Source organism: Oncorhynchus kisutch, linkage group LG13 (assembly GCF_002021735.2).
Source record: "Oncorhynchus kisutch isolate 150728-3 linkage group LG13, Okis_V2, whole genome shotgun sequence".
Taxonomy (NCBI): domain Eukaryota; kingdom Metazoa; phylum Chordata; class Actinopteri; order Salmoniformes; family Salmonidae; genus Oncorhynchus; species Oncorhynchus kisutch.
Window position 1 is genome coordinate 7,178,401 of NC_034186.2, and position 27,240 is coordinate 7,205,640.

General features: G+C 43.5%; 1 protein-coding gene across 2 annotated transcripts in view; it reads left to right on the forward strand.

Annotated features, from left to right (window-relative positions):
• insrb (insulin receptor b) overlaps positions 1–26,767 on the forward strand; it is a 178,663-nt gene extending 151,896 nt beyond the window's left edge. The window contains exons 5-21 of one of the 2 annotated variants that reach the window (XM_031785483.1): positions 3,711–3,858; positions 4,013–4,224; positions 6,110–6,236; positions 8,133–8,383; positions 11,076–11,243; positions 11,459–11,657; positions 13,322–13,357; positions 18,076–18,359; positions 18,743–18,891; positions 19,790–19,946; positions 20,167–20,263; positions 20,424–20,491; positions 23,387–23,616; positions 24,578–24,851; positions 25,102–25,231; positions 25,685–25,819; positions 26,099–26,767. In XM_031785483.1, the coding sequence (XP_031641343.1) occupies positions 3,711–3,858; positions 4,013–4,224; positions 6,110–6,236; positions 8,133–8,383; positions 11,076–11,243; positions 11,459–11,657; positions 13,322–13,357; positions 18,076–18,359; positions 18,743–18,891; positions 19,790–19,946; positions 20,167–20,263; positions 20,424–20,491; positions 23,387–23,616; positions 24,578–24,851; positions 25,102–25,231; positions 25,685–25,819; positions 26,099–26,459 (3,026 nt within the window). In that variant the 3' untranslated portion in view covers positions 26,460–26,767. The remainder of the gene's footprint in view (positions 1–3,710; positions 3,859–4,012; positions 4,225–6,109; positions 6,237–8,132; positions 8,384–11,075; positions 11,244–11,458; positions 11,658–13,321; positions 13,358–18,075; positions 18,360–18,742; positions 18,892–19,789; positions 19,947–20,166; positions 20,264–20,423; positions 20,492–23,386; positions 23,617–24,577; positions 24,852–25,101; positions 25,232–25,684; positions 25,820–26,098) is intronic. The other variant, XM_031785485.1, reaches the window with a different exon arrangement.
• The last annotated feature ends 473 nt before the right edge of the window (positions 26,768–27,240 follow it).

The following is a 27,240-nucleotide window of genomic DNA, read 5'->3' on the forward strand; positions in this document are numbered from 1 at the left end:
TGTCTGTTTACTCCGATAGAAGCAGAGGTTAACTAACTGTCTGTTTACTCCGATAGAAGCAGAGGTTAACTAACTGTCTGTTTACTCAGATAGAAGCAGAGGTTAACTAACTGTCTGTTTACTCAGATAGAAGCAGAGGTTAACTAACTGTCTGTTTACTCAGATAGAAGCAGAGGTTAACTAACTGTCTGTTTACTCAGATAGAAGCAGAGGTTAACTAACTGTCTGTTTACTCAGATAGAAGCAGAGGTTAACTAACTGTCTGTTTACTCAGATAGAAGCAGAGGTTAACTAACTGTCTGTTTACTCAGATAGAAGCAGAGGTTAACTAACTGTCTGTTTACTCAGATAGAAGCAGAGGTTAACTAACTGTCTGTTTACTCAGATAGAAGCAGAGGTTAACTAACTGTCTGTTTACTCAGATAGAAGCAGAGGTTAACTAACTGTCTGTTTACTCAGATAGAAGCAGAGGTTAACTAACTGTCTGTTTACTCAGATAGAAGCAGAGGTTAACTAACTGTCTGTTTACTCAGATAGAAGCAGAGGTTAACTAACTGTCTGTTTACTCAGATAGAAGCAGAGGTTAACTAACTGTCTGTTTACTCAGATAGAAGCAGAGGTTAACTAACTGTCTGTTTACTCAGATAGAAGCAGAGGTTAACTAACTGTCTGTTTACTCAGATAGAAGCAGAGGTTAACTAACTGTCTGTTTACTCAGATAGAAGCAGAGGTTAACTAACTGTCTGTTTACTCAGATAGAAGCAGAGGTTAACTAACTGTCTGTTTACTCAGATAGAAGCAGAGGTTAACTAACTGTCTGTTTACTCAGATAGAAGCAGAGGTTAACTAACTGTCTGTTTACTCCGATAGAAGCAGAGGTTAACTAACTGACTGTTTCCTCTCGCTACCTCAGTCAGTATAGCAGCAGAGGTTAACTGACTGTTTACTCAGATAGAAGCAGAGGTTAACTAACTGTCTGTTTCCTCTCGCTACCTCAGTCAGTATAGCAGCAGAGGTTAACTGACTGTTTACTCAGATAGAAGCAGAGGTTAACTAACTGTCTGTTTACTCCGATAGAAGCAGAGGTTAACTAACTGACTGTTTACTCAGATAGAAGCAGAGGTTAACTAACTGTCTGTTTACTCAGATAGAAGCAGAGGTTAACTAACTGTCTGTTTCCTCTCGCTACCTCAACCTCTGCTGCTATATTGACTAACTAACTGACTGTTTACTCACATAGAAGCAGAGGTTAACTAACTGGCTTACTGACTGTTTCCTCTCATAGCAGCACGGTTAACCCATTACAGTCTAAGCCTTGTCTAAACCGGGGGAGATATATACAGTGCATTTGGAAAGTATTCAGACCCCTTCACTTTTTCCTCATTTTCTTATGTTACAGCCTCATTCTAAAATGGATTAGCATTTTTCCCACATCAATCTACACACAACACCCCAGATATTTGTTTTTACTTATTTATGTAAGTATTCAGACCCTTTGCTATGAGACTCGAAATTGAGCTCAGGTTTCCATTGATCATGCTTGAGGTGTTTGTACAACTTGATTGTAGTCCATCTGTGGTAAATTCATGATTTGGAAAGGAGCACACACCTGTCTATATAAGGTCCCACAGTTGACACTGCATGTCAGAGAAAAAACCAAGCCATGAGGTTGAAGGAATTAGCCGTAGAGCTCTGAGACAGGATTGTGTCGAGGCACCATTCTGGGAAAGGGTACCAAAACATGCCTGCAATATTGAAGTTCCTCAAGGACACAGTGGCCAAATGTAAGAAGTTTGGGACCACCAAGACTCTTCCTAGAGATGGACGCCCTGCGAAACCCAACCAAGCCTCACTGCTTCTTGACACAATGCCCACTTATCCCGGAAGCCAGCCGCACCAATGTGTCGGAGGAAACACTGTGTACCTGGCGACCGTGTCAGTGTGCACTGCGTATGGCCAACCACAGGAATCACTAGTTCGTAATGGGACGAGGACATCCCTGCACCGCCCCATGGGTCTCCCAGTCACAGGCCGGCTGCGACAGAGCCTGGACTCGAACCCAGAATCTCTAGTGGCACAGCTAACACTGCGATGCAGTGCCTTAGACCACTGTGCCACTAGGGAGGCCCCCGTGGTAATGTTTTTCAGCGGATGGGACTGGGAGACTATTAAGGATTGAGGGAAAGATGAACGGAGTAAAGTACAGCTGAAAACCTGCTCCAGAGCGCTCATGACCTCAGACTGGGGCGTGGGTTCACCTTCCAACAGGGCAATGACCCTAAGCAAACAGCTAAGACAATGCAGGAGTGGCTTTGGGACAATTCTCTGAATGTCCTTGAGTGGCCCAGCCAGTGGCCGGACTTGAACCCGATCGAACATCTCTGGAGAGACCTGAAAATAGCTGTGCAGCGACGCTCCCCATCCAACCTGACAGAGCTTGAGAGGATCTGCAGAGAAGAATGGGAGAATCTCCCCAAATACAGGTGCGCCAAACTTGTAGCGTCATACCCAAGAAGCCTCGAGGCTGTAATTGCTGCCAAAGGTGCTTCAACAAAGTACTGAGTAAAGGGTATGAATACTAACTGAAGGTAAATGTGATATTTCAGTTATTTTTTAAAATATTTTTTTGAAACAAAATCCTGTTTTTTACTTTGTCGTTTTGGGGTATTGAGGGGGAGAGAAAAAATGATTTAATACATTTTAGAATAAGGCTAACGCTAATAACGCTAGGCGACCTGCCGCCCCAGGTCATACCAAGGATCATTTTGGTATTTGATTGTGAATTTTAAGACCTCTTGAAGTAAAAAAAAAAAACTACAAAAAAATGCAATTTTTTTTTTTTGGGGGGGGGGGGGTCATTTTTATTTGGCGTTACTGCTGTTATCCCATACAAGCATTTTGAATAACAGATTCACTACATGGACCAGATAGTAACCCCCACCCCCCTAAACAGTCTCCATATATACTTCCATTCATTGTTTTTGAACTGGTACCGAGGATCTTCAGACATGTCTAGAGCAAAACAACCGACATGAACGTGCTTGTGAGAGTCTCACCTTTCATAACAAACACCGCTCTAGCTCTGTCACCTTTCCATAGGGGGGTCATAACAAACACCGCTCTAGCTCTGTCACCTTTCCATAGAGGGGTCATAACAAACAACGCTCTAGCTCTGTCACCTTTCCATAGAGGGGTCATAACAAACAACGCTCTAGCTCTGTCACCTTTCCATAGAGGGGGTCATAACAAACAACGCTCTAGCTCTGTCACCTTTCACCGCAGATGTGGAAGTGTGACCGTCAGCTGAAATGAGCGATTGAGATGCATCCAATGCAAAACAGATATCTCTATCTTAAACTGACAGATTTTTATGGAGATGTTTAAAAAAATATATATATGTTTTACCTTACCTATTTAACTAGGCAAGTCAGTTAAGAACAAATTCTTATTTTCAATGACGGCCTAGGAACAGTGGGTTAACTGCCTGTTCAGGGGCAGAACGACAGATTTTGTACCTTGTCAGCTCGGGGATTTGAACTTGCAACCTTTCGGTTACTAGTCCAATGCTCAAACCACTAGGCTACCCTGCCACCCAATTATGCTAATTATATGTCCACGGGGGTGCGGAAACTGACTGTTTCCTCTCATAGCAGCAGAGGTTAACTGATTGACTGCCTGACTCATTGTCTGTCTGTTTCCTCCAACATCAGATAACATAGCTGCAGAGCTGGAGGCTAACCTGGGTCAACTGGAGGAGATAACAGGCAACCTGACCATCAAGAGAGCCTATGCCCTTGTCTCTCTCTCCTTCCTCCGCAAGCTACGCGTCATCCGGGGAGAGACGCCGACCCAAGATGGGTAGGTCTTGAGTAGTAGTGCGTTATATCACACTAGGGTTTGAAACGTTGCCTGAATTAACATGGTACCTGGGAGACCAGTGTGCAGATTTATGATTTTGTTCTACTGCTTTAGGCTTGTTCATTTTTCTCAACCTCTCTATGTGCTTTATCAGGAACTACTCGTTCTATGCTTTGGACAACCAGAACCTGCGTCAGCTGTGGGACTGGGACAAACACAACCTCACCATCCTCCAGGGACGCATGTTCTTCCTTCACAACTCCAAGCTGTGCATGTCTGAGATCCGCAAGATGGAGGTGGTGACAGGCACTAAGGAGAGAGGCATCAAGAATGAAATCGGCAGGACCGATAGAGACCAGGCCTCCTGTAAGACCAGCCAACGTGGAACTTTAGACAAACATGATCGTATTATGTGACCGACCGGCTCGATTTGGTCTTATGTAGCAACATTTGAAATTGTTTTTTTTTTTTGCATTGGATAAAAGTAGAGACTCAGAGCTACAAAATGGTATATCATTCACTATAGTTGAGGAACAATAGGAAAGTAATTATGCTTTTAACTTCACTTTTGAGAAAATGTCCCTTGACTGTTTTGGTACCGACTAGATAGTTCTTCTTTGTCTACACCTATTCAGCATCGTTCAAACCCTCTTAAGCTTTAGCCCCGCCCATCTCTTTAAGGATTCACATGTGAGGCCATGTGCTAAACAGAGTGAGGAAGGTAATGTTCTAAACAACCAAAGAGTTCAAGACTAAAGGCTGGTTTGTACTACGTGTGTGTTCGTAAATTTAATCTGGAGTGCCCGAGTGTAAGTCTGGGCGTTCGTAAACTCAAGAGTGTTGTCAGATTGTCCGTTTGTTCAGAGAGCACACTGGATGCTCTGGCCGAAGAGTAGGGTTGATCTGTGCGTTCTTACCGAACAGCAGTCAAGCACCCAACCTAATTGGCTAATGTTGGCTAGCTAGCTAGCTACTTCCAGACACAAATGAGAGAACACCTCACACTGACCATTTTACTCTCCCTAGCAGAGCTGGTTAGGCTGTTGTTATGTTATCCAGAGTGTTGGTGACTGCAACTGAGCTGCTGACAACAATTTAATTACTCTTTTTTTATTTGCCAAAGTTTACTGACACGTCCATATTCAACGGGTGTTGAGCGTTCATAAATTAGTCTGTTATTCTGCGCTCTGGCACACTCAGACGAGAGTGCTCTGAAATCAGAGTAGATAATCAAAGCGAATTTACCAGCTACGACAGTTGTGGCAGTGACGTCATAAACATTCTATTGAAATATATAACCAGTCAAAAGTTTGGACACCTACTCATTCAAGGGTTTTTCATCATTTTTACTATTTTCTATGTTAAATTGAAAACAGTACAAATAAAGAAAAACCCTTTAATGAGTAGGTGTGCCCAACATTTTGACTGGTACTGCAGTTACTTGCATAGTGGAGTCTTTTGTTTAGACATGTAGCTAGCTAGCAAAACAATGAACCATAATCCCAATTTACAACTTTACTACCCTGCAGGAATCTGCAGGTAGTTAACCAACCAGGTTCAATGTTAGCTAGTTAACTTTAGGTGATAACTAGCAATGCAAATGGTTAGCTAGCTAGCAATACACTTTAACTTGATGACTTTTTGGCAAAATGAGAAACGTGTAATATCTGAAAATGTAGCTAGCTAGACTATCTCACTTGTATACATGGATGGACGCTTCTCCCTCTCTGTCACGAATGCCATGGTTGCCCTTAGTTTGAAGATGTAATCCGGTGACAGGTGTTTTATACAACAGTCTTCTGTGTTCTCATTTCGGCTGCATTTCGATAAATGAAAAAAAAAGTTTACGTTCAAATAGCTCTCCTGTGAAGTAGTGATGCTCGACATACACCTAGTTTCCTGAAACGAGTCACATGTACCAGACACTTTTACCCAAGGCGTCTCATACAGTTAACATTTACTATCGAGTATTTAGTGATCCTTTATGGCTCAGTTGATAGAGCGTGGGGCTTGCAACGCCAGGATCGTGGGTTAAGATTCCCTCTTTGGGCCACCCATACGAAAATGGATGCTCGCATGACTGTAAGTTGCTTTGGATAAAAGTGGTCCGTAGGTCAGTCCTCCAATCTGTATTTACAGTGAAGCACTGGGGTTGTTTCAGTTACCCAGCATTTTTAGTTCCCTCTTCTACAATATGGCTATTCTCCCACCTCCCTGATTCGCCCTGATCACTCTGTTTGTCGGTCACCAGGTGAGACCCAGTTCCTGAATTTCACCACGGTGCGCACACAGTCGGACAAGATCCTCCTCAAGTGGGAACCCTTCTGGCCGCCAGACTATAGAGACCTACTGGGCTTCATGGTCCTCTACAAAGAGGCGTAAGTATAAAACGATACATGAGTACGTTATGCTCTTGCCCTGTGGGACAAGGTTACTATCTCCTAGAGCTAGAGATGCCTTGGTCAACTTTAACTGCTGTTATTGTGAAGTGGAAACATCTAGGGGCAACATGGTCTCAGCCGCGAAGTGCTAGGACATACAATCTCACAGAACGGGCCCCGCCCAGTGCTGAAAGCACGTAGCGCGTGAAAATGGTCTGTCCTCGGTTGCAACACTCACTACCGAGCTGCCTCTGGAAGCAAATTCAGTACAAGAACTGCGCATCTGGAGCTTCATGAAGTGAGTTTCCATGTACCGAGCAGCCGCACACAAGCCTAAACTTACGATGCGCAATGCCAAGCGTCAGCTGGAGAGGTGTAAAGCTTGCCGCCATTGGTCTCTGGAGCAGTGGAAATGCGTTCTCTGGAGTGATGAATCACGCTTCACCATCTTGCAGTCCAATGGCGAATCTGGGTTTGGCAAATGCTATCTGCCCGAATGCATAGTGCCAACTGTAAAGTTTGGCGGGGGAGGAATGGGGCTGTTTTTCATGGATCGGGCTAGGCCCCTTAGTTCCAGTGATGGGAAATCTTAACCCTACAGCATACAATGACATTCTAGACAATTCTGTACATCCGACTTTGTGGCCACAGTTTGGGGAAGGCCTGTTCCTGTTTCAGCATGACAATGCCCCCATGCGCAAAGTGAGGTCCATACAGAAATGGTTTGTCAAGATTGGTGTGGAAGACCTTGACTGGCATGCACAGAGCCCTGACCTCAACCCCACCAAACACCTTTGGGATGAATTTGGAACGCCGACTGTGAGCCAGGACTAATCGCCCCAACATCAGTGCACGACCTCACTAATGCTCTTGTGGCTGAATGGACTCAAGTCCCTGCAGCAATGTTCCACTGTCTAGAAGAAAGCCTGGCCAGGCCTCAGACAATCTCGCAGGTGAAGAAGCCAGACGTGCAGGTCCTGGGCTGGCGTGTTTACACGTGGTCTGCGGTTGTCAGGCCGGTTGCATGTACTTCCAAATGCTCTAAAACAACGTGGAAGTGGCTTATGATAGACAAATAAAAATTCTGCAGTCACTATGCCAATTCCACGCTCCCTCAACTTGAGACATCAGTGGCTATTTTTATTTGACAAAACTGCACATTTTAGAGTGGCCTTTTTATTGTCTTCAGCACAGGGTGTAATGATCATGCTGTTTAATCAGCTTCTTGATATGCCACACCTGTCAGGTGGATGGATTATCTTGGCAAGAGAGAAATGCTCACTAACAGGGATGTAAACACATTTGTGCCCAAAATTTGAAAGAAATACGTTTTTTGGCGTATGGAAATATTTCTGTGATCTTCTATTTCAGCTCATGAAACCAGGGACCAACACTTTACGTGTTGTTTATTTTTTTGTCCAGTATTTATTAATTAATGAATTACAAATAATTAGCATATTGACCACAAGAAGCCCAAACTGTTATCCTTGACTAAAATAATCATTTTAAACCTTGCTTACATTTATATATACGATCACGTGTCTCTTTCTTATGTCTGAGAATATTTGGGAACAGATTTCTTAAATTTAAAATCCCTGATTTCCTGCTGTTTTAGTTTTTTTTTTATGTCCAACAACAACAACAAACTTTTTTTTTTTGTTGCTCAGAAGGCTTGGTGGTCCAATAGCTTGGTGGGCCAAACCCTGCTGTAAAGTGTCAAAAGTGTTGAATCGAACGGTGTGTAGTTTAAATTGGAGCTTCCATGACTATTTAGATAGGACAGCAGTCTCTAATGGAGTAGATTAGAGTAGCGGGTGGTAGCCGGCTAGTAACAGTAACAGTCGTATCTCTACTATTAGTATGTCAGTGTCTTTCTGTCCTCTCCATCTCCAGGCCTTATAAGAACGTGACAGAGTTTGATGGCCAGGATGCGTGCGGCTCTAACAGCTGGGTGATAGCTGACGTCGACCCTCCACCCCGGGCCACGGAGGGGAAAGATCAGGCGGAGCCTGGCTTCCTCATCCATCCTATGAAGCCCTGGACCCAGTACGCCATCATGGTCAAGACCCAGCTCTCCGCCTCAGACGAACACCAAGTCCACGGGGCCAAGAGCGAAATCATCTACGTCCGCACCAATGCCACCAGTGAGTCACAAACATAGTCCTCCATTCTTAACACTTTCTACTAGTTAGTCACAAACATAGTCCTCCATCCTTACAACATTCTACTAGTGAGTCACAAACATAGTCCTCCATCCTTACAACATTCTACTAGTGAGTCACAAACATAGTCCTCCATCCTTACAACATTCTACTAGTGAGTCACAAACATAGTCCTCCGTCCTTACAACATTCTACTACTGAGTCACAAACACAGTCCTCCGTCCTGACAACATTCTACTACTGAGTCACAAACATTCCTCCGTCCTGACAACATTCTACTACTGAGTCACAAACACAGTCCTCCGTCCTTACAGCATTCCACTACTGAGTCACAAACATAGTCCTCCGTTCTAACATTCTACTACTGAGTCACAAACACAGTCCTCCGTTCTAACATTCTACTACTGAGTCACAAACACAGTCCTCCGTTCTAACATTTTACTACTGAGTCACAAACACAGTCCTCCGTTCTAACATTCTACTACTGAGTCACAAACACAGTCCTCCGTTCTAACATTCTACTACTGAGTCACAAACACAGTCCTCCGTTCTAACATTCTACTACTGAGTCACAAACACAGTCCTCCGTTCTAACATTCTACTACTGAGTCACAAACACAGTCCTCCGTTCTAACATTCTACTACTGAGTCACAAACACAGTCCTCCGTTCTAACATTCTACTACTGAGTCACAAACACAGTCCTCCGTTCTAACATTCTACTACTGAGTCACAAACACAGTCCTCCGTTCTAACATTCTACTACTGAGTCACAAACACAGTCCTCCGTTCTAACATTCTACTACTGAGTCACAAACACAGTCCTCCGTTCTAACATTCTACTACTGAGTCACAAACACAGTCCTCCGTCCTTACAACATTCTACTACTGAGTCACAAACACAGTCCTCCGTTCTAACATTCTACTACTGAGTCACAAACACAGTCCTCCGTCCTGACATTCTACTACTGAGTAACAAACACAGTCCTCCGTCCTTACAACATTCTACTACTGAGTCACAAACATAGTCCTTCGTCCTGACAACATCCTACTACTGAGTCACAAACACAGTCCTCCGTCCTTACAGCATTCCACTACTGAGTCACAAACACAGTCCTCCGTTCTAACATTCTACTACTGAGTCACAAACACAGTCCTCCGTCCTTACAACATTCTACTACTGAGTCACAAACACAGTCCTCCGTCCTTACAACATCCTACTACTGAGTCACAAACACAGTCCTCCGTCCTTACAACATTCTACTACTGAGTCACAAACACAGTCCTCCGTCCTTACAACATTCTACTACTGAGTCACAAACACAGTCCTCCGTCCTTACAACATTCTACTACTGAGTCACAAACACAGTCCTCCGTCCTTACAACATTCTACTACTGAGTCACAAACACAGTCCTCCGTCCTTACAACATTCTACTACTGAGTCACAAACACAGTCCTCCGCTCTGACAACATTCTACTACTGAGTCACAAACACAGTCCTCCGCTCTGACAACATTCTACTACTGAGTCACAAACACAGTCCTCCGTCCTTACAACATTCTACTACTGAGTCACAAACACAGTCCTCCGTCCTGACAACATTCTACTACATTATCTGATAAAATTTCACAATTATTTTCATCAAGACCATAAACATTTTCACTGACCAAAAAAGGTCATCTCTAATGTCGTTGTATATAACCCATATAAAACAAGGCAGGAGCTTCTGTTTCAATGGAAACATCATTACTGAAAGTGCAGACACATTTACCTAGAGGAGTGTTTGTGTATCGACTAGTCTCAATAGCGAGGGGGGGCCACTCCATATCTACATTTAGAAAAATAGCTTTGAATATGGTTGAAACGTACACAGGGTTCTGCCCTGGTCATTTAAAAGGCAGTCGGTGAGCATTTTTGTTACTTTCTGGTTGGTTTTATCAGTTGGTACCACTTTCGTTCATTGCTCTCTAAAAGTGCTTCTCCAAAAGCATTACGGTCATTTCTAGAATACACTCTGTCCGTATCAGTGAGGCGAGCCATATGGGTGGACTTAAAAAAGGCTTTGACATGGTACTGTAAATAAAACATATTTGCAGTTGCAACATCACAAGCCCATTAAAATGACGTGTTTACATAGACGTTAATTTGGCATGCTGCAAAATCTCTGCCAATTTAAATATATATATATATTTTTTTTTTTTTATAAAAAAAATGCATAGCCTCTGGTGATGACATGGAATTTTCCAGCCCATGTCATTTTGAATAGCAACATTTGACATGTATTTACCCAAACCAAGGTCAAAAATCTGCAGCACTGTTCAAAACACAGTTAACACCAGTTTAATTTGTCCCCATACTGCTCCAGCAGACATAATACTAGGTAGCACCGATGAATCAAACCGTTTCAGTGAAACATTTTAAAAGGTTGGCCAACCATGACTTTACTCTTTACAACGATGACACTCAGGGGCACAATTTACATGGTACGCTATGTACTTAACGGACACAATGTAATCCTAGATAACAGACTGTAGAAGCTGGCTGTTATCCACCAATAGGTCCCCTCCAGCCCCAGTCTGACAACATTCCTTACTCTTAACGCTAGCAATGTTGATCTTGTTGTTAACAATCCTTACTCTTAACTCCAGCAATGTTGATCTTGTTGTTATTTCAGAGCCGTCCGTGCCACTGGACCCCATCTCCTCGTCCAACTCGTCCTCTCAAATCATCCTGAAGTGGAAACCTCCTACGGATCCCAACGGGAACATCACTCACTACCTGGTGTACTGTCAGCAGCAGCCCGAGGACAGCGACCTCTACAAGTTCGATTACTGTCAGAAAGGTGAGACGCAGAGGATTGTCATTATTCACGTGATTATTTCATATTACAGTTTAGGAAAGGATCGATCAATCGTGTCAGATGATCTCATGGGTCTTGTCTGATGATCCGTTGACCAATGAGAACGGGATTTGTGGGTCATCCCCTATTTTGGTGCAGATGTGACATTTGGGACCATTGGGATTCAGTTTAACTGTCTTTTGTCTGTCTGTCTGTAGGAATGAAGCTGCCGTCGCGGGCTCCTACCCACCTGGACACTGAAGAGGAACAGAAATGGAACCAAACAGACGAGCCTGGGCCAGGGAGCCGCTGCTGTTCCTGCCCCAAAACAGAGACCCAGCTCAAGAAGGAGGCCGATGAGTCTGAGTACCGCAAGACCTTTGAAAACTACATCCACAACGAAGTGTTTGAACCCAGGTAGGATTATAGCAGAGTTACACTACACGATCAAAAGTATGTGGACAGAGATACCTTCATAACATAGTGTTGAGATCAGGTATGAGAACAGGAGAGATACCTTCATAACATAGTGTTGAAATCAGGTATGAGAACAGTAGTAGCGTCACAGTTTGGCGTTGTAGTAAAGGCATAACAGTCGTCTATACTTCCAGAAATGACCCCAAAGCTCAGGGAACCCTGCCTGAAACTGAGGACGATTGATTAGTGTACGCTCCTAACAAGGCTATTCAGTTAATATACAGTGGGGCAAAAGAGTATTTAGTCAGCCACCAATTGTGCAATTTCTCCCACTTAAAAAGATGTGGCCTGTAATTCTCATCATAGGTACACTTCAACTATGACAGACAAAATGAGAAAAAAAATCCAGAAAATCACATTGTAGGATTTTTAATGAATTTATTTGCAAATTATGGTGGAAAATAAGTATTCGGTCACCTACAAACAAGCAAGATTTCTGGCTCTCACAAACGTGTAACTTCTTCTTTAAGAGGCTCCTCTGTCCTCCACTCGTTACCTGTATTAATGGCACCTGTTTGAACTTGTTATCAGTATAAAAGACACCTGTCCACAACCTCAGTCAGTCACACTCCAAACTCCACTATGGCCAAGACCAAAGAGCTGTCAAAAGACACCAGAAACAAAATTGTAGACCTGCACCAGGCTGGGAAGACTGAATCTGCAATAGGTAAGCAGCTTGGTTTGAAGATATCAACTGTGGGAGCAATTATTAGGAATTTGAAGACATACAAGACCACTGATAATCTCCCTCGATCTGGGGCTCCACGCAAGATCTCACCCCGTGGGGACAAAATGATGAGAGCTGGGACCAAAGTAACAAAGCCTACCATCAGTAACACAATACGCCGCCAGGGACTCAAATCCTGCAGTGCCAGACGTGTCCCCCTGCTTAAGCCAGTACATGTCCAGGCCCGTCTGAAGTTCACTAGAGAGCGTTTGGATGATCCAGAAGTAGATTGTGAGAATGTCATATGGTCAGATGAAACCAAAATATAACTTTTTGGTAAAAACTGAACTTGAAACGTGGCTGGGTCTTTCAGCATGACAATGATCCCAAACACACCGCCCGGGCAACGAAGGAGTGGCTTTGTAAGAAGCATTTCAAGGTCCTGGAGTGGCCTAGCCAGTCTCCAGATCTCAACCCCATAGAAAATCTTTGGAGGGAGTTGAAAGTCCGTGTTGCCCAGCAACAGCCCCAAAACATCACTGCTCTAGAGGAGATCTGCATGGAGGAATGGGCCAAAATACCAGCAACAGTGTGTGAAAACCTTGTGAAGACGTTTGACCTCTGTCATTGCCAACAAAGGGTATATAACAAAGTATTGAGATAAACTTTTGTTATTGACCAAATACTTATTTTCCACCATAATTTGCAAATAAATTCATAAAAAATCCTACAATGTGATTTTCTGGATTTTTTCCCCCTCATTTTGTCTGTCATAGTTGAAGTGTACCTATGATGAAAATTACAGGCCTCTCTCATCTTGTGGGAGAACTTGCACAATTGGTGGCTGACTAAATACTTTTTTGCCCCACTGTAAGTGAAGTATAGACAGTCTGATGGCAGGTAGGCCCTGAACACAGCTGATCTCTCATTCCTCCAGAACAACACCTGCTGTAAGCAACTCTTCTGACAATGGGTAAGCCAATGGCGTTCAAGTGCTGGTGTTAATGCCCAGCCCCTCCTCACCTTATCAGCCAATCAGAACACAACAACCAGCAGCTCTATGTCAGTGGTGGAATGCGTAATTTGATGCACTAATTCGTTGGTGGGGGGGTGACGAAACTAGCTCGCCCCCCACCTCCTCTCTGTGCTTCCAATCCTGTGTTTTTGTGTTAATTCACACCTATCAATGCTCTCGCCTTGGTGGAGACAGTCTTTCCCTTTGTGTGACAACCCAAGCATGATGATGGGAGCGTCAGCGCTGTGAAGAAGACCGTGGTTTAATTAGTAAAAAGCCTCTATGAGTTCTGTTCCCCCTTTGATCGTAATTCCAGGAATATGTGAGAACAGATGAATTGTGTAGCGTTCTGTTGCGTCGGCACCAGAGGCTCTTTGGCAGGTGGACCAGCAGGCAGAGCTGGCTTTCAGACGCGCTGTTGACAGGCCCCTGGGCTGACACACACCCTCCCAGTTTAAGGCATGTGTATAGATGCTGAGATGAGTCATGGGAAATCACTATCTGAGTCGGTCTCGTCTGCTTTGCCGCGGTTTCAAACGGTGTGGTCCGGCCTTGGCTCTTCTGCTTTAACTCTCCAGTCACGAGATGTTATCGTTTCTACTACAGCCGAGCTGTAATTTAGTATCTAGCTGGTGGGGTGGAGGGGGGGGATTACAGTGTCTGGGCCCTGAGTGGTCTGTTGCTGTTATTCACACAGTCACAGGAACACTGTGCTCCGTCCCTCCCTCAGGCAGGGGCCCCGCGCTCCCTTTGTTTGGCCCTGAATGTGTGTGTGTTCTAGCGTGCTATCAAGCTAGCCCCAACCCTGTGTGACGTGTGTGTCCCTGTTTACGCTCTGTTCCGGAACCCAGCTGCAGAGGGGGAAGGGGGTCGGGGGTTGTCTGGTGCCCCCATCCCACCTACACCCCCCCCCTTTCCCAGGGGAGTGATTATTGTACCCATTACCATCCGTTCATGCAGACTGCCGCCCTGCCGTTTAGACTGCTACACACACACACTGTTCAGACCTCCACACATAAACTAACACGATTTAGATCTACACACACACACACACAGTTGAGACCTCAGCTGGGGTTTAATCCTGTGTCTGAGTGGAAGACATGGTAATTATGGTATAGGAAGTGAACAAGGAGATCAGACTGACAACAGTACCAGACTACTTCTAATTCCCCTTTTCCCTCTAAACCTTACTGGTGTGGCGATGTCCGGCAGAGCGAGACAGACAACAGTAGAGTGAATATATATATATATATATGACGCTTTTATGCAATGTGGTATCCATTTTGTGTATGGGTGGTCCTGGGAATTGAACCCACTGTCCCAGTGTTGCAAGCACCATGCTCTACTGACTGAGCTACAGAGGACCATGTGAACGGATAGACTGTTTGTAACCCACCGTGACCCAGTACTGACCTGGTTCAGACCTGGCTAGTTCTGTTCTGATGCCATTTTGGGAGGTCTGTTGTTCTACTGACTGTCTGTATTTATCTGGTAGTGTAGTGACATGGCCAACATGGGGGAGTGTGTTCAGTGGTGCTCTCTGTCTGTCAGCGGTGCTGTCTGTCTGTCGGTGGCGCTGTCTGTCTGTCAGTGATGCTGTCGGTCAGTGGTGCTGTCTTTCAGTCTGTCCATCTGTCTGTGGTGTTGTCTGTCTGGTGGTGTTGTCTGTCTGTCTGTGGTGCTGCCTGTATGTCTGTCTATCTGGTGCTGTCTGTCTGTGGTGCTGCCTGAATGTCTGTCTGTGGTGCTGCCTGAATGTCTGTCTGTGGTGCTGTCTGTCTGTCTGTCTGGTGCTGCCTGTCTGTCTGTGGTGCTGCCTGTCTGTCTGTGGTGCTGTCTGTGTCTGTGGTGCTGTCTGTGTCTGTGGTGCTGTTTGTCTGTGGTGCTATATGTCTGTCAGTGGTGCTGTCTGTCAGTGGTGCCATCTTTCAGTCTGTCCATCTGTCTTGTCTGTGGTGCTGTCTGCCTGTGGTGCTATCTTTCAGTCTGTCTGTCTCATTGGTGCTGTTTGTCTGTGGTGCTGTCCGTCTGGTGCTGGCTGGCTGTCTGTCTGTGGGGCCCTCTCTGTCTGACCGTCCGTCTCTCCGTCCGTCCCTTGTCCGTGGTGCAGTCTCTGTCCGTCTGTCAGTCTGTCCATTGGTGCAGACTGTCTGTCGGGTTGTGTCTGTCTGTGGGTGCTGTCTATATCAATGCATCACCCCCACACTGTCACAGCCAGCGTTCTGAAGACTCACTGTGACATCATAACTGTGTGCTCAGCCAGGCAGCCAGCGTTCTGAAGACTCACTGTGACATCACAACTGTGTGCTTAGCCAGGCAGCCAGCGTTCTGAAGACTCACTGTGCCATCACAACTGTGTGCTCAGCCAGGCAGCCAGCATTCTGAAGACTCACGGTGGCAGATGGATAAAGCCACTCTATGCTGATGTCACCCTGCCTGCTGAGGAAGAAGTTGCCTGAGTCGAACCACGTGATCTGATCAAGCATATCAGATTACCACGGGATCTGATCTAACAGTAGAGTACCACGTGATCTGATCTAGCACCAGATTACGAACGTGATCTGATCTAGCACCAGATTACCACGTGATCTGATCTAGCACTGGATTACGAACGTGATCTGATCTAGCATCAGATTACCACGTGATCTGATCTAGCATCAGATTACCACGTGATCTGATCTAGCACCGGATTACGAACGTGATCTGATCTAGCACCGGATTACGAACGTGATCTGATCTAGCACCGGATTACGAACGTGATCTGATCTAGCACCGGATTACGAACGTGATCTGATCTAGCACCGGATTACGAACGTGATCTGATCTAACACCGGATTACGAACGTGATCTGATCTAGCACCGGATTATGAACGTGATCTGATCTAGCACCAGATTACCACGTTATCTGATCTAGCACTGGATTATGAACGTGATCTGATCTAGCACCGGATTACGAACGTGATCTGATCTAGCACCGGATTATGAACGTGATCTGATCTAGCACCGGATTACGAACGTGATCTGATCTAGCACCGGATTATGAACGTGATCTGATCTAGCACCGGATTACGAACGTGATCTGATCTAGCACCGGATTATGAACGTGATCTGATCTAGCACCAGATTACCACGTTATCTGATCTAGCACTGGATTACGAACGTGATCTGATCTAGCACCGGATTACGAACGTGATCTGATCTAGCACCAGATTACCATCCCAAAATGTGAACCTCAACTATTAGGAAGATCAGAAAATAAAAAGCTGATTTTGGGCCCAGGGGGAAGTTGGAACTTCCCACCACTCTCTGTAGTAGTAGGGTCATACTTGCTTGTTTATCAGGATACCCATTTAGCTTTTGTAGAAGAAGCAGCTACTCTTCCTGGGGGTCTACAGAAACACAGGACATGACAAGTAACTAAGCACTTCATACACTGATAGACAAGAACAGTCACACAAATCAAAAATACACCGATATACAAACAATACAACTAAACTGTAGCTGCCATAGAAAATAGATTATTTTGATATGGTTTCTCCTCTTATCAGCCACAACCTGTTCTGTTCTCAACACTGCTCAGTCTGTAGTCAACTCAAACTTAAACACACCTAGTTGACTGGCTGGCTGCTAGGCTAGCAGAAGACTCCGTGGCTCCATCTGTTGGTGATGAGTGTAACTGCAGCCTGTCCACCCGGCTGACTGTGGAGGAGTCCAATCAAATTGTATTCGTCACAATTGTATTAGTCAATGTGGAGGCTATATACAGGGGGTACCGGTACAGAGTCAATGTGGAGGCTATATACAGGGGGTACCGGTACAGAGTCAATGTGGAGGCTATATACAGGGGGTATCGGTACAGAGTCAATGTGGAGGCTATATACAGGGGGTACCGGTACAGAGTCAATGTGGAGGCTATATACAGGGAGGTACCGGTTCAGAGTCAATTTGGAGGCTATATACAGGGGGGTACCGGTTCAGAGTCAATGTGGAGGCTATATACAGGTTGTAACGGTACAGAGTCAATGTGGAGGCTATATACAGGGGGTACCGGTACAGAGTCAATGTGTGGGGGGCACTGGTAAGTTGAGGTAATATGTACATGTAGGTAGAGTTATTAAAGTGAATATGCATAGAAGATAACAACAGAGTAGCAGTGGTGTAACAGAGGGGGGGGGGGGGCAATGCAAATAGTCTGGGTAGCAATTTGATTAGGTGTTCAGGAGTCTTATGACTTGGGGGTAGAAGCTGTTTAGAAGCCTCTTGGACCCAGACTTGGCGCTCCGAGTCAGTAGATTGGTGTTGTAAAAGTCAGGCTGAGTTAAAGGACCTTGTGACCAGAGGACAAGACTACTTACTATAGACTCTAACTCACAACGCCTCTTTCTCTCTTCACCTAACCTTGCATGGAGAACAGTAGGTCAAAGGTTAAACACCTTTTGATTTAGGTGCTGTGTTGGGTTGTTAAAATGGGCTTTCTAGGTTGGAGAAACTGATGTGGATCTTCAGCCAGAGGTCTGTATGGTAGGTAGGTTCGTCCCATAGGACAACTAGGTATTTGCTTATTGTGAAAGTTTTCAATGACTTTCCTTCCACTTAGACCTTTTTTTAGTCTTCGCTCTTTGTTCCTGTGTAACACGCCTCATCTCACCTGGCTTCTCCACCCTTTTCTTCTTCAGACCGTCTCGTCGGCGCCGTTCAGTGGGTGTGGCCAACGCCACCCTGCCTCGATTCCTGACCACTCCCCCCACCCTGCCCAACGCGTCGACCACGTCCAGCCCAGAGGGCGAGGGGGCGGAGGGCTCCAAGGTGACACTTGTGGTGTTCGCCAAGGAGTCAACTGTCATCTCCAACCTGCGCCACTTCACCAGCTACCAGATAGAGATCCATGGTTGTAACCACCCCTCGGACTCCCAACGCTGCAGCATGGCCACTTACGTCAGCGCACGCACCATGCCCGAGGGTAAGGCTGTACACAGTAACAGACTACAGCATGCCCGAGGGTAAGGCTGTACACAGTAACAGACTACAGCATGCCCGGGGGTAAGGCTGTACACAGTAATAGACTACAGCATGCCCGAGGGTAAGGCTGTAGACAGTAACAGACTACAGAATGCCCGAGGGTAAGGCTGTAGACAGTAACAGACTACAGAATGCCCGAGGGTAAGGCTGTACACAGTAACAGACTACAGAATGCCCGAGGGTAAGGCTGTACACAGTAACAGACTACACCATGCCCGAGGGTAAGGCTGTACACAGTAACAGACTACAGCATGCCCGAGGGTAAGGCTGTACACAGTTGCACACACTAATGATGGTTCTGCCTGTGTTCTCCTCTCCCTGCAGAGAAAGCTGATGACATTGTGGGCCAGGTGAGCCATGAGATTGTGTTGGAGAACCCAGACTCTGTCCACATCAAGTGGCTGGAACCCAAAGCCCCCAACGGCATGATCATCCTGTACGAGATCAACTACAGGAGGATAGGTGACCCTGAGGTCAGTACCAATACTAGAATCAAATACAGGAGGATAGGTGACCCTGAGGTCAGGACCAATACTAGAATCAAATACTGGAGGATAGATAGGTGACCCTGAGGTCAGGACCAATACTAGACTCAGCTACAGGAGGATAGGTGACCCTGAGATCAGTACCAATACTAGACTCAGCTACAGGAGGATAGATAGGTGACCCTGAGGTCAGTACCAATACTGGAATCAAATACAGGAGGATAGGTGACCCTGAGGTCAGGACCAATACTAGAATCAAATACAGGAGGATAGGTGACCCTAATCATGGTGCATTATGCTGAAAAACAGCCACAGCAATTATGAAAGAAAATCTATGGTTTGTCTATACTTCTGATTGTCACCCCCTGTAGTGTGTGTGTGTGTGTGTGTGCTGAATGTGTGGACTCATCACTCATTGGTATTCACTACTGCACCGTCTTACCCAGGGAGCCTGTAGTAGATCTGTTACCATGGCGATTGAAACAGGAACTGCACCCCCCCCCCCCCTCCCCTCGTGTAAACAAATAGATGTCTCAGTAACCAAGGAATTAAGAGCTTTGATTCCTCTGCAATGACAATGCTTTGCACTTTTTACTGACACGGTGAGTGGCTTAAAGAAATCTGGACAAATATTTAATTGTGAAAGGTAATCACATATGCTTCTTATTTTTTGTTGTTGTATGTAAGATAATACATTGACAAGATTGAGTGTTAGTATGCTAGATTGAAAGCTTTGATTCACAGACTTCGTTGTTATGGCCAGCGACGCCTCGTCTATTATAAACCCTGATACTCACAGTCACACCCTTTATACAACACTGTGGGTGATTTAGTGGAATTACCTTGCTATAACCACTCTATAACCCTGTATTAATCTGTATTCCAGGAGCTGCATCACTGCGTGTCCAGGAAGACCTACGCCCAGATCGGAGGCTGCAGGCTTCGTGTGGTGCATCCTGGGAACTACACTGTGAAGATCCGTGCCACCTCGCTGGCAGGAAATGGCTCCTGGACTAAACCCACCTATTTCTTCATGCCCGATAGTAAGTCCTGCCCGCCTGGGCCAATGTACTTACTTTGTCTGAAATTATATATATTGTTTTGCGATATATTTATTGCAAATGATTCGTTTTTTTCACACGTGTCAGAAAAACATGACAATAAAAGAACATCACTTCCCCCCCCCACACATACACAAAACAACAGGCTCTGGGGGAGCACAGCATACTCGTGACTGACCAATGGCTGCTGTGTTTGTTGCAGAGGACATTGTTTCACTGAACATTATCATTGGCCCAGTCATCTGCTTCATCCTGCTGCTCTTCGTGGGAGGCGGAGTCTTCATGGTCTATAAGAAAAAGTAAGACTTGATTGATTTAGATTTTTTTTTTTGGTATCATTTTATTTATTTTGCCTTTTATTTTTACCAGGCAGGTAATTATTTACAATGATGGCTTGGCAAGACAAATAAACAAATATGCAAGGATATCTTTGACTCTAATTTTGACTGTGTGTATCAGACAAATTGAGGGACCCACTGGACCTCTGATCGCCTCGTCCAACCCGGAGTACCTGAGCGCTAGCGACGGTAAGGACAACCACGAACCCCACCTCAAACCGTTCCAGCGGGTTTTGTTTTCCTGTGAGGTGGTGTATGTGCTTTAAAACAAACAAACAGTGTAATACATTAAGTACTAAGTACAGTAGGTATTAAGTACATTAGGTATTAAGTACATTGAGTATTAAGTACATTAAGTACTAAGTACATTGGGTATTAAGTACATTGGGTATTAAGTACATTAGGTATTAAGTACATTAAGTATTAAGTACATTAAGTACTAAGTACATTGGGTATTAAGTACAGTAGGTATTAAGTACATTAAGTATTAAGTACATTAAGTATTAAGTACATTAAGTACTAAGTACATTGGGTATTAAGTACATTGGGTATTAAGTACATTGGGTATTAAGTACATTCGGTATTAAGTACAGTAGGTATTAAGTACATTAGGTATTAAGTACATTAAGTACATTGGGTATTAAGTACATTGGGTATTAAGTACATAAAGTACATTAGGTATTAAGTACATTAGGTATTAAGTACATTAGGTATTAGGTATTACGTACATTAGGTATTAAGTACATTTGGTATTAAGTACATTTGGTATTAAGTACATTGGGTATTAAGTACATTTGGTATTAAGTACATTGGGTATTAAGTACATTAGGTATTAAGTACATTAGGTATTAAGTACATTAGGTATTAAGTACATTAAGTATTAAGTACATTAGGTATTAAGTATTACGTACATTAGGTATTAAGTATATTAGGTATTAAGTACATTTGGTATTAAGTACATTTGGTATTAAGTACATTGGGTATTAAGTACATTGGGTATTACGTACATTTGGTATTAAGTACATTGGGTATTAAGTACATTAGGTATTAAGTATTACGTACATTAGGTATTAAGTATATTAGGTATTAAGTACATTTGGTATTAAGTACATTTGGTATTAAGTACATTTGGTATTAAGTACATTGGGTATTAAGTACATTGGGTATTAAGTACATTGGGTATTAAGTACATTGGGTATTAAGTACATTGGGTATTAAGTACATTGGGTATTAAGTACATTGGGTATTAAGTACATTGGGTATTAAGTACATTGGGTATTAAGTACATTGGGTATTAAGTACATTGGGTATTAAGTACATTCGGTATTAAGTACAGTAGGTATTAAGTACATTAGGTATTAAGTACATTGGGTATTAAGTACATTGGGTATTAAGTACATTAAGTACATTAGGTATTAAGTACATTAAGTACATTGGGTATTAAGTACATTGGGTATTAAGTACAGTAGGTATTAAGTACATTAGGTATTAAGTACATTAAGTATTAAGTACATTAAGTACATTGGGTATTAAGTACATTGGGTATTAAGTACATTGGGTATTAAGTACATTAAGTATTAAGTACATTAGGTATTAATACATAATTAGGTATTAAGTACATTAGGTATTAAGTACATTAGGTATTAAGTACATTAGGTATTAAGTACATTAGGTACATTAGGTATTAAGTACATTGGGTATTAAGTACATTGGGTATTAAGTACATTGGGTATTAAGTACATTGGGTATTAAGTACATTGGGTATTAAGTACATTGGGTATTAAGTACATTAGGTATTAAGTACATTAAGTACATTAGGTATTAAGTACATTAGGTATTAAGTACATTAGGTATTAAGTACATTAGGTATTAAGTACATTGGGTATTAAGTACATTGGGTATTAAGTACATTGGGTATTAAGTACATTGGGTATTAAGTACATTAGGTATTAAGTACACTAGGTATTAAGTACATTGGGTATTAAGTACATTGGGTATTAAGTACATTGGGTATTAAGTACATTGGGTATTAAGTACATTAGGTATTAAGTACATTGGGTATTAAGTACATTGGGTATTAAGTACATTGGGTATTAAGTACATTGGGTATTAAGTACATTGGGTATTAAGTACATTGGGTATTAAGTACATTAGGTATTAAGTACATTAGGTATTAAGTACATTAGGTATTAAGTACATTAGGTATTAAGTACATTAAGTATTAAGTACATTGGGTATTAAGTACATTGGGTATTAAGTACATTGGGTATTAAGTACATTAGGTATTAAGTACATTAGGTATTAAGTACATTAAGTACATTAGGTATTAAGTACATTGGGTATTAAGTACATTGGGTATTAAGTACATTAAGTACATTAGGTATTAAGTACATTGGGTATTAAGTACATTGGGTATTAAGTACATTAAGTACATTAGGTATTAAGTACATTGGGTATTAAGTACATTGGGTATTAAGTACATTGGGTATTAAGTACATTAAGTGCATTAGGTATTAAGTACATTGGGTATTAAGTACATTGGGTATTAAGTACATTAGGTATTAAGTACATTAGGTATTAAGTACATTGGGTATTAAGTACATTTGGTATTAAGTACATTAAGTACATTAGGTATTAAGTACATTAAGTACATTGGGTATTAAGTACATTGGGTATTAAGTACATTGGGTATTAAGTACAGTAGGTATTAAGTACAGTAGGTATTAAGTACAGTAGGTATTAAGTACAGTAGGTATTAAGTACAGTAGGTATTAAGTACAGTAGGTATTAAGTACAGTGGGTATTAAGTACATTGGGTATTAAGTACATTGGGTATTAAGTACATTGGGTATTAAGTACATTAGGTATTAGGTATTAAGTACATTAAGTACATTAGGTATTAAGTACATTGGGTATTAAGTACATTGGGTATTAAGTACATTGGGTATTAAGTACAGTAGGTATTAAGTACAGTAGGTATTAAGTACAGTAGGTATTAAGTACAGTAGGTATTAAGTACATTAGGTATTAAGTACATTAGGTAGTGAACTAAAATGAGAACTTTGTCCCCTTTGTGTGGTGTAGTATACATACCGGATGACTGGGAGGTGGCGAGGGAAAAGATCAACATCCTCAAGGAGCTGGGTCAGGGCTCGTTTGGCATGGTCTACGAGGGCGTCGCCAAGGACATCGTGAAGGGCGAGCCGGACACGCGCGTGGCAGTGAAGACGGTCAACGAGTCGGCCAGTCTGAGAGAGAGGATAGAGTTCCTCAACGAAGCCTCCGTCATGAAGGCCTTCAGCTGCCACCACGTGGTAAGAAACCTATTCATCCACTTTCATTATGAACTATTATATAATATATTACTGGCAGAATATGTACTGCACATGACATGACGCTCCTCACCTCCGCTTGGTCAACAAAACAATAACCGGGGTGGACGTTGGCGCTGTTTCCCCCATTGTGGAGTCCATCTTTAAATTGAGTAGATTTTCTCAAGTTATTATGTAGAGAAATTTATATATATATTTGAATGTTCTTAACTCTCCCTGTTCTCTGTAGTGTAGTGACTAACTCTCTGTCTGTAGTGTAGTGACTAACTCTCTGTCTGTAGTGTAGTGACTAACTCTCTGTCTGTAGTGTAGTGACTAACTCTCTGTCTGTAGTGTAGTGACTAAGTCTCCCTGTTCTCTTTGTCTGTAGTTTAGTGACTAAGTCTCCCTGTTCTCTGTCTGTAGTGTAGTGACTAACTCTCTCTGTCTGTAGTGTAGTGACTAACTCTCCCTGTTCTCTTTGTCTGTAGTGTAGTGACTAACTCTTTGTCTGTAGTGTAGTGACTAACTCTCTCTGTCTGTAGTGTAGTGACTAACTCTCCCTGTTCTCTTTGTCTGTAGTGTAGTGACTAAGTCTCCCTGTTCTCTCTGTCTGTAGTGTAGTGACCTACTCTCCCTGTTCTCTCTGTCTGTCTGTAGTGTAGTGACTAAATCTCCATGTTCTCTCTGTCTGTAGTGTAGTGACTAACTCTCTTTGTCTGTAGTGTTGTGACTAAGTCTCCCTGTTCTCTTTGTCTGTAGTGTAGTGACTAACTCTCTCTGTCTGTAGTGATGTGACTAAGTCTCCCTGTTCTCTCTGTCTGTAGTGTAGTGACTAACTCTCTGTCTGTAGTGTAGTGACTAAGTCTCCATGTTCTCTCTGTCTGTAGTGTAGTGACTAAGTCTCCATGTTCTCTCTGTCTGTAGTGTAGTGACCAACTCTCCCTGTTCTCTCTGTCTGTAGGTGCGTCTGCTGGGTGTGGTGTCTAAGGGCCAGCCGACTCTGGTGGTGATGGAGCTGATGACCCACGGGGATCTGAAGAGCTTCTTGCGGGCCCTCCGTCCAGACTCCGAGAGTAACCCCACAGGGAAGCCCCCTCCCACACTGAAAGAGATGATCCAGATGTCAGGAGAGATAGCAGACGGCATGGCCTACCTCAACGCCAAGAAGTTTGTCCACAGAGATCTAGCTGCCAGGAACTGCATGGTGGCTGAGGACAACACCGTCAAGATCGGAGGTACAGTACATTAAGACTGTACCAAACATGTGATTCTCTCTGTGATGGTACCAAACATGTGATTCTCTCTGTGATGGTACCAAACGTGATTCTCTCTGTGATGGTACAGTTTCAACAAGTACATCATGCCTGGTGTATGAGACTTGGGTTAATCATTCAGGAGTGGTAGAATGCTGTATAGTAACAAAGCGTCTTGTGTGTGTGCCTGTGGTTGATATTTATATATATATATACGACTGTGTTTCTCCAGACTTTGGTATGACCAGAGATATCTACGAGACGGACTACTACCGCAAGGGAGGGAAGGGTCTGCTCCCTGTCAGGTGGATGGCTCCTGAGTCGCTCAAGGACGGAGTGTTCACGGCTCATTCAGACTGCTGGTGAGGAAGATGATACACCTGGGCTGTCGCTGATGTCATAAAGGCCTGTCCACTCGACCTGTTTCAGCCACTCTATTCAATCTCTTGATGAGCAAGAACCTCATCCCCCCCCTCCCCCCGTTTACAGCCCCCTTTGTGTCTACAGTAACTCTGTCAGCATTGTTTTATTCTGTTACACTAGTCCAGGGGGGGGGATTCAAATCTAACCCTAGCTACGGCCTGCGAGATCCAGACTACTGCTGGTTTGCTGCTGTTCTACCTGATGATTAATTGTACCCACCTAATGTCCCAGCTCTAAATCAGACCCGTAAACGATTAACTGGTTTCAAGGTCCAGAGTTGAATTTGAGGACCCTAGTCTTTTATTTCCTTATTCACATCCTGTTTTATTTTAATTAGATTTTTTTGTCTTGAGATAATATCTATCCGGTCATGTCTGTCTGTCTGACCCCAGGTCGTTTGGCGTGGTGTTGTGGGAGGTCAGTACCCTGGCAGAGCAGCCGTACCAGGGCCTGTCTAATGAGCAGGTCCTCAAGTTCGTCATGGACGGAGGATACCTGGACAGACCAGAGAACTGTGAACAGAGGATGTAAGTGTCTCAAACACTAGACTTTTAGTGCATTGTGGGATCTGTTGTCTTTTACGTTGATATCCACTACCAAACATACAAACTACACTATGCATATTATTTTGAATTGGGTAACAGTTTGAGTTACCAACGACTACATGCATACAATATTCCAGGTCTAGTTGTGTTTCAATGGGGACTAACAGAGGTGAGCTGCTTGTGCACATAGCACATAGATTCCCTCTCGTTCATTCATCTTTCTCCTTCTCCTCCATCTTTCTCCCTCTCCTCCTCCCTCAGCCACAACCTGATGTCTATGTGCTGGCAGTACAACCCCAAGATGCGTCCCACCTTCCAGGAAATCATCGAGATGTTAAAGGAGGACCTTCACCCCAGTTTCCAGGAAGTGTCCTTCTTCTACAGCGAGGAGAACAAGCTCCCGGAGACAGAGGAGTTTGACTTGGACCTGGAGAACATGGAGAGCATCCCACTGGACCCGTCGTCCTACTCCCAGAGAGAGGACAGAGACAGTCTGTCCAGAGATGAGGGACCTAGTCAAGGCCTGAGGGGTAATTACGAGGAACACGTGCCTTACACGCACATGAACGGTAGCAAGAAAAATGGACGAATCTTATCGTTGCCCAGATCCAGCCCTTCCTAACATTTTCTCTTCTTTTCAGCTCCTTTTGATTCTGTCGTTTTTCTAATTTTATTTTTATTTTTTATTGTATTACTCTTTCAGAAGCCCTTCAAAAAAACACAAAAAAACCAGATCTCAGGACTTTTTTTTTTTCATTTCTTCCTCACAGCTGCCAAGCATGGCGGCACAGGATGCAAATGTTTTGGTATATGTTGAGACATTTTCGCATTTATCCAGAATCATCTACTACAACTTTCTACTCTCTTTATTTTGTTTTTCACAATTGCCAAGTTTCCAGGACTGGTCACTGGGAAAAAAACAAAAAAAAACTGTGAACACACAGCTTAAAGAACCATAAGGCTGCTCCAGACCTCTCTGTCTCTCTCTGTCTCTCTCTGTCTCTCTCTCTCTCGCTCTCTCTCTCTCTTTCTCCCCCCCCCCCCCCCCCCCCCAAGGCTGTCTCGTCTCCTCTCGTCTCTGTCTCTCCTCCCCAGGCTGTCCCATCTCTCCTCCATTCTCCTGTTTCGTTTTCAAGTGAAAATGTTTTCAGATAGTGGCCTTTTTATATGTGGCTTATAAACAAAGAGAAGTGTATCAATGCTTGTGTTCTTTTCCTTTGAACAATGACTAAACAGTTTGGAATTGTGGGACGGCATAGACTCTCTCCTAGAACAAATGTCTATTTGTAGAGGAACATTTATGTTCTTTTTTTTTCTGCAGAATACTAAACTTCACAGATTATTGTGGTGTTTGGTGAGTAGTTGTAATTTATTCTCTTTTTTTTTTTGTCTCATCTCTTTGT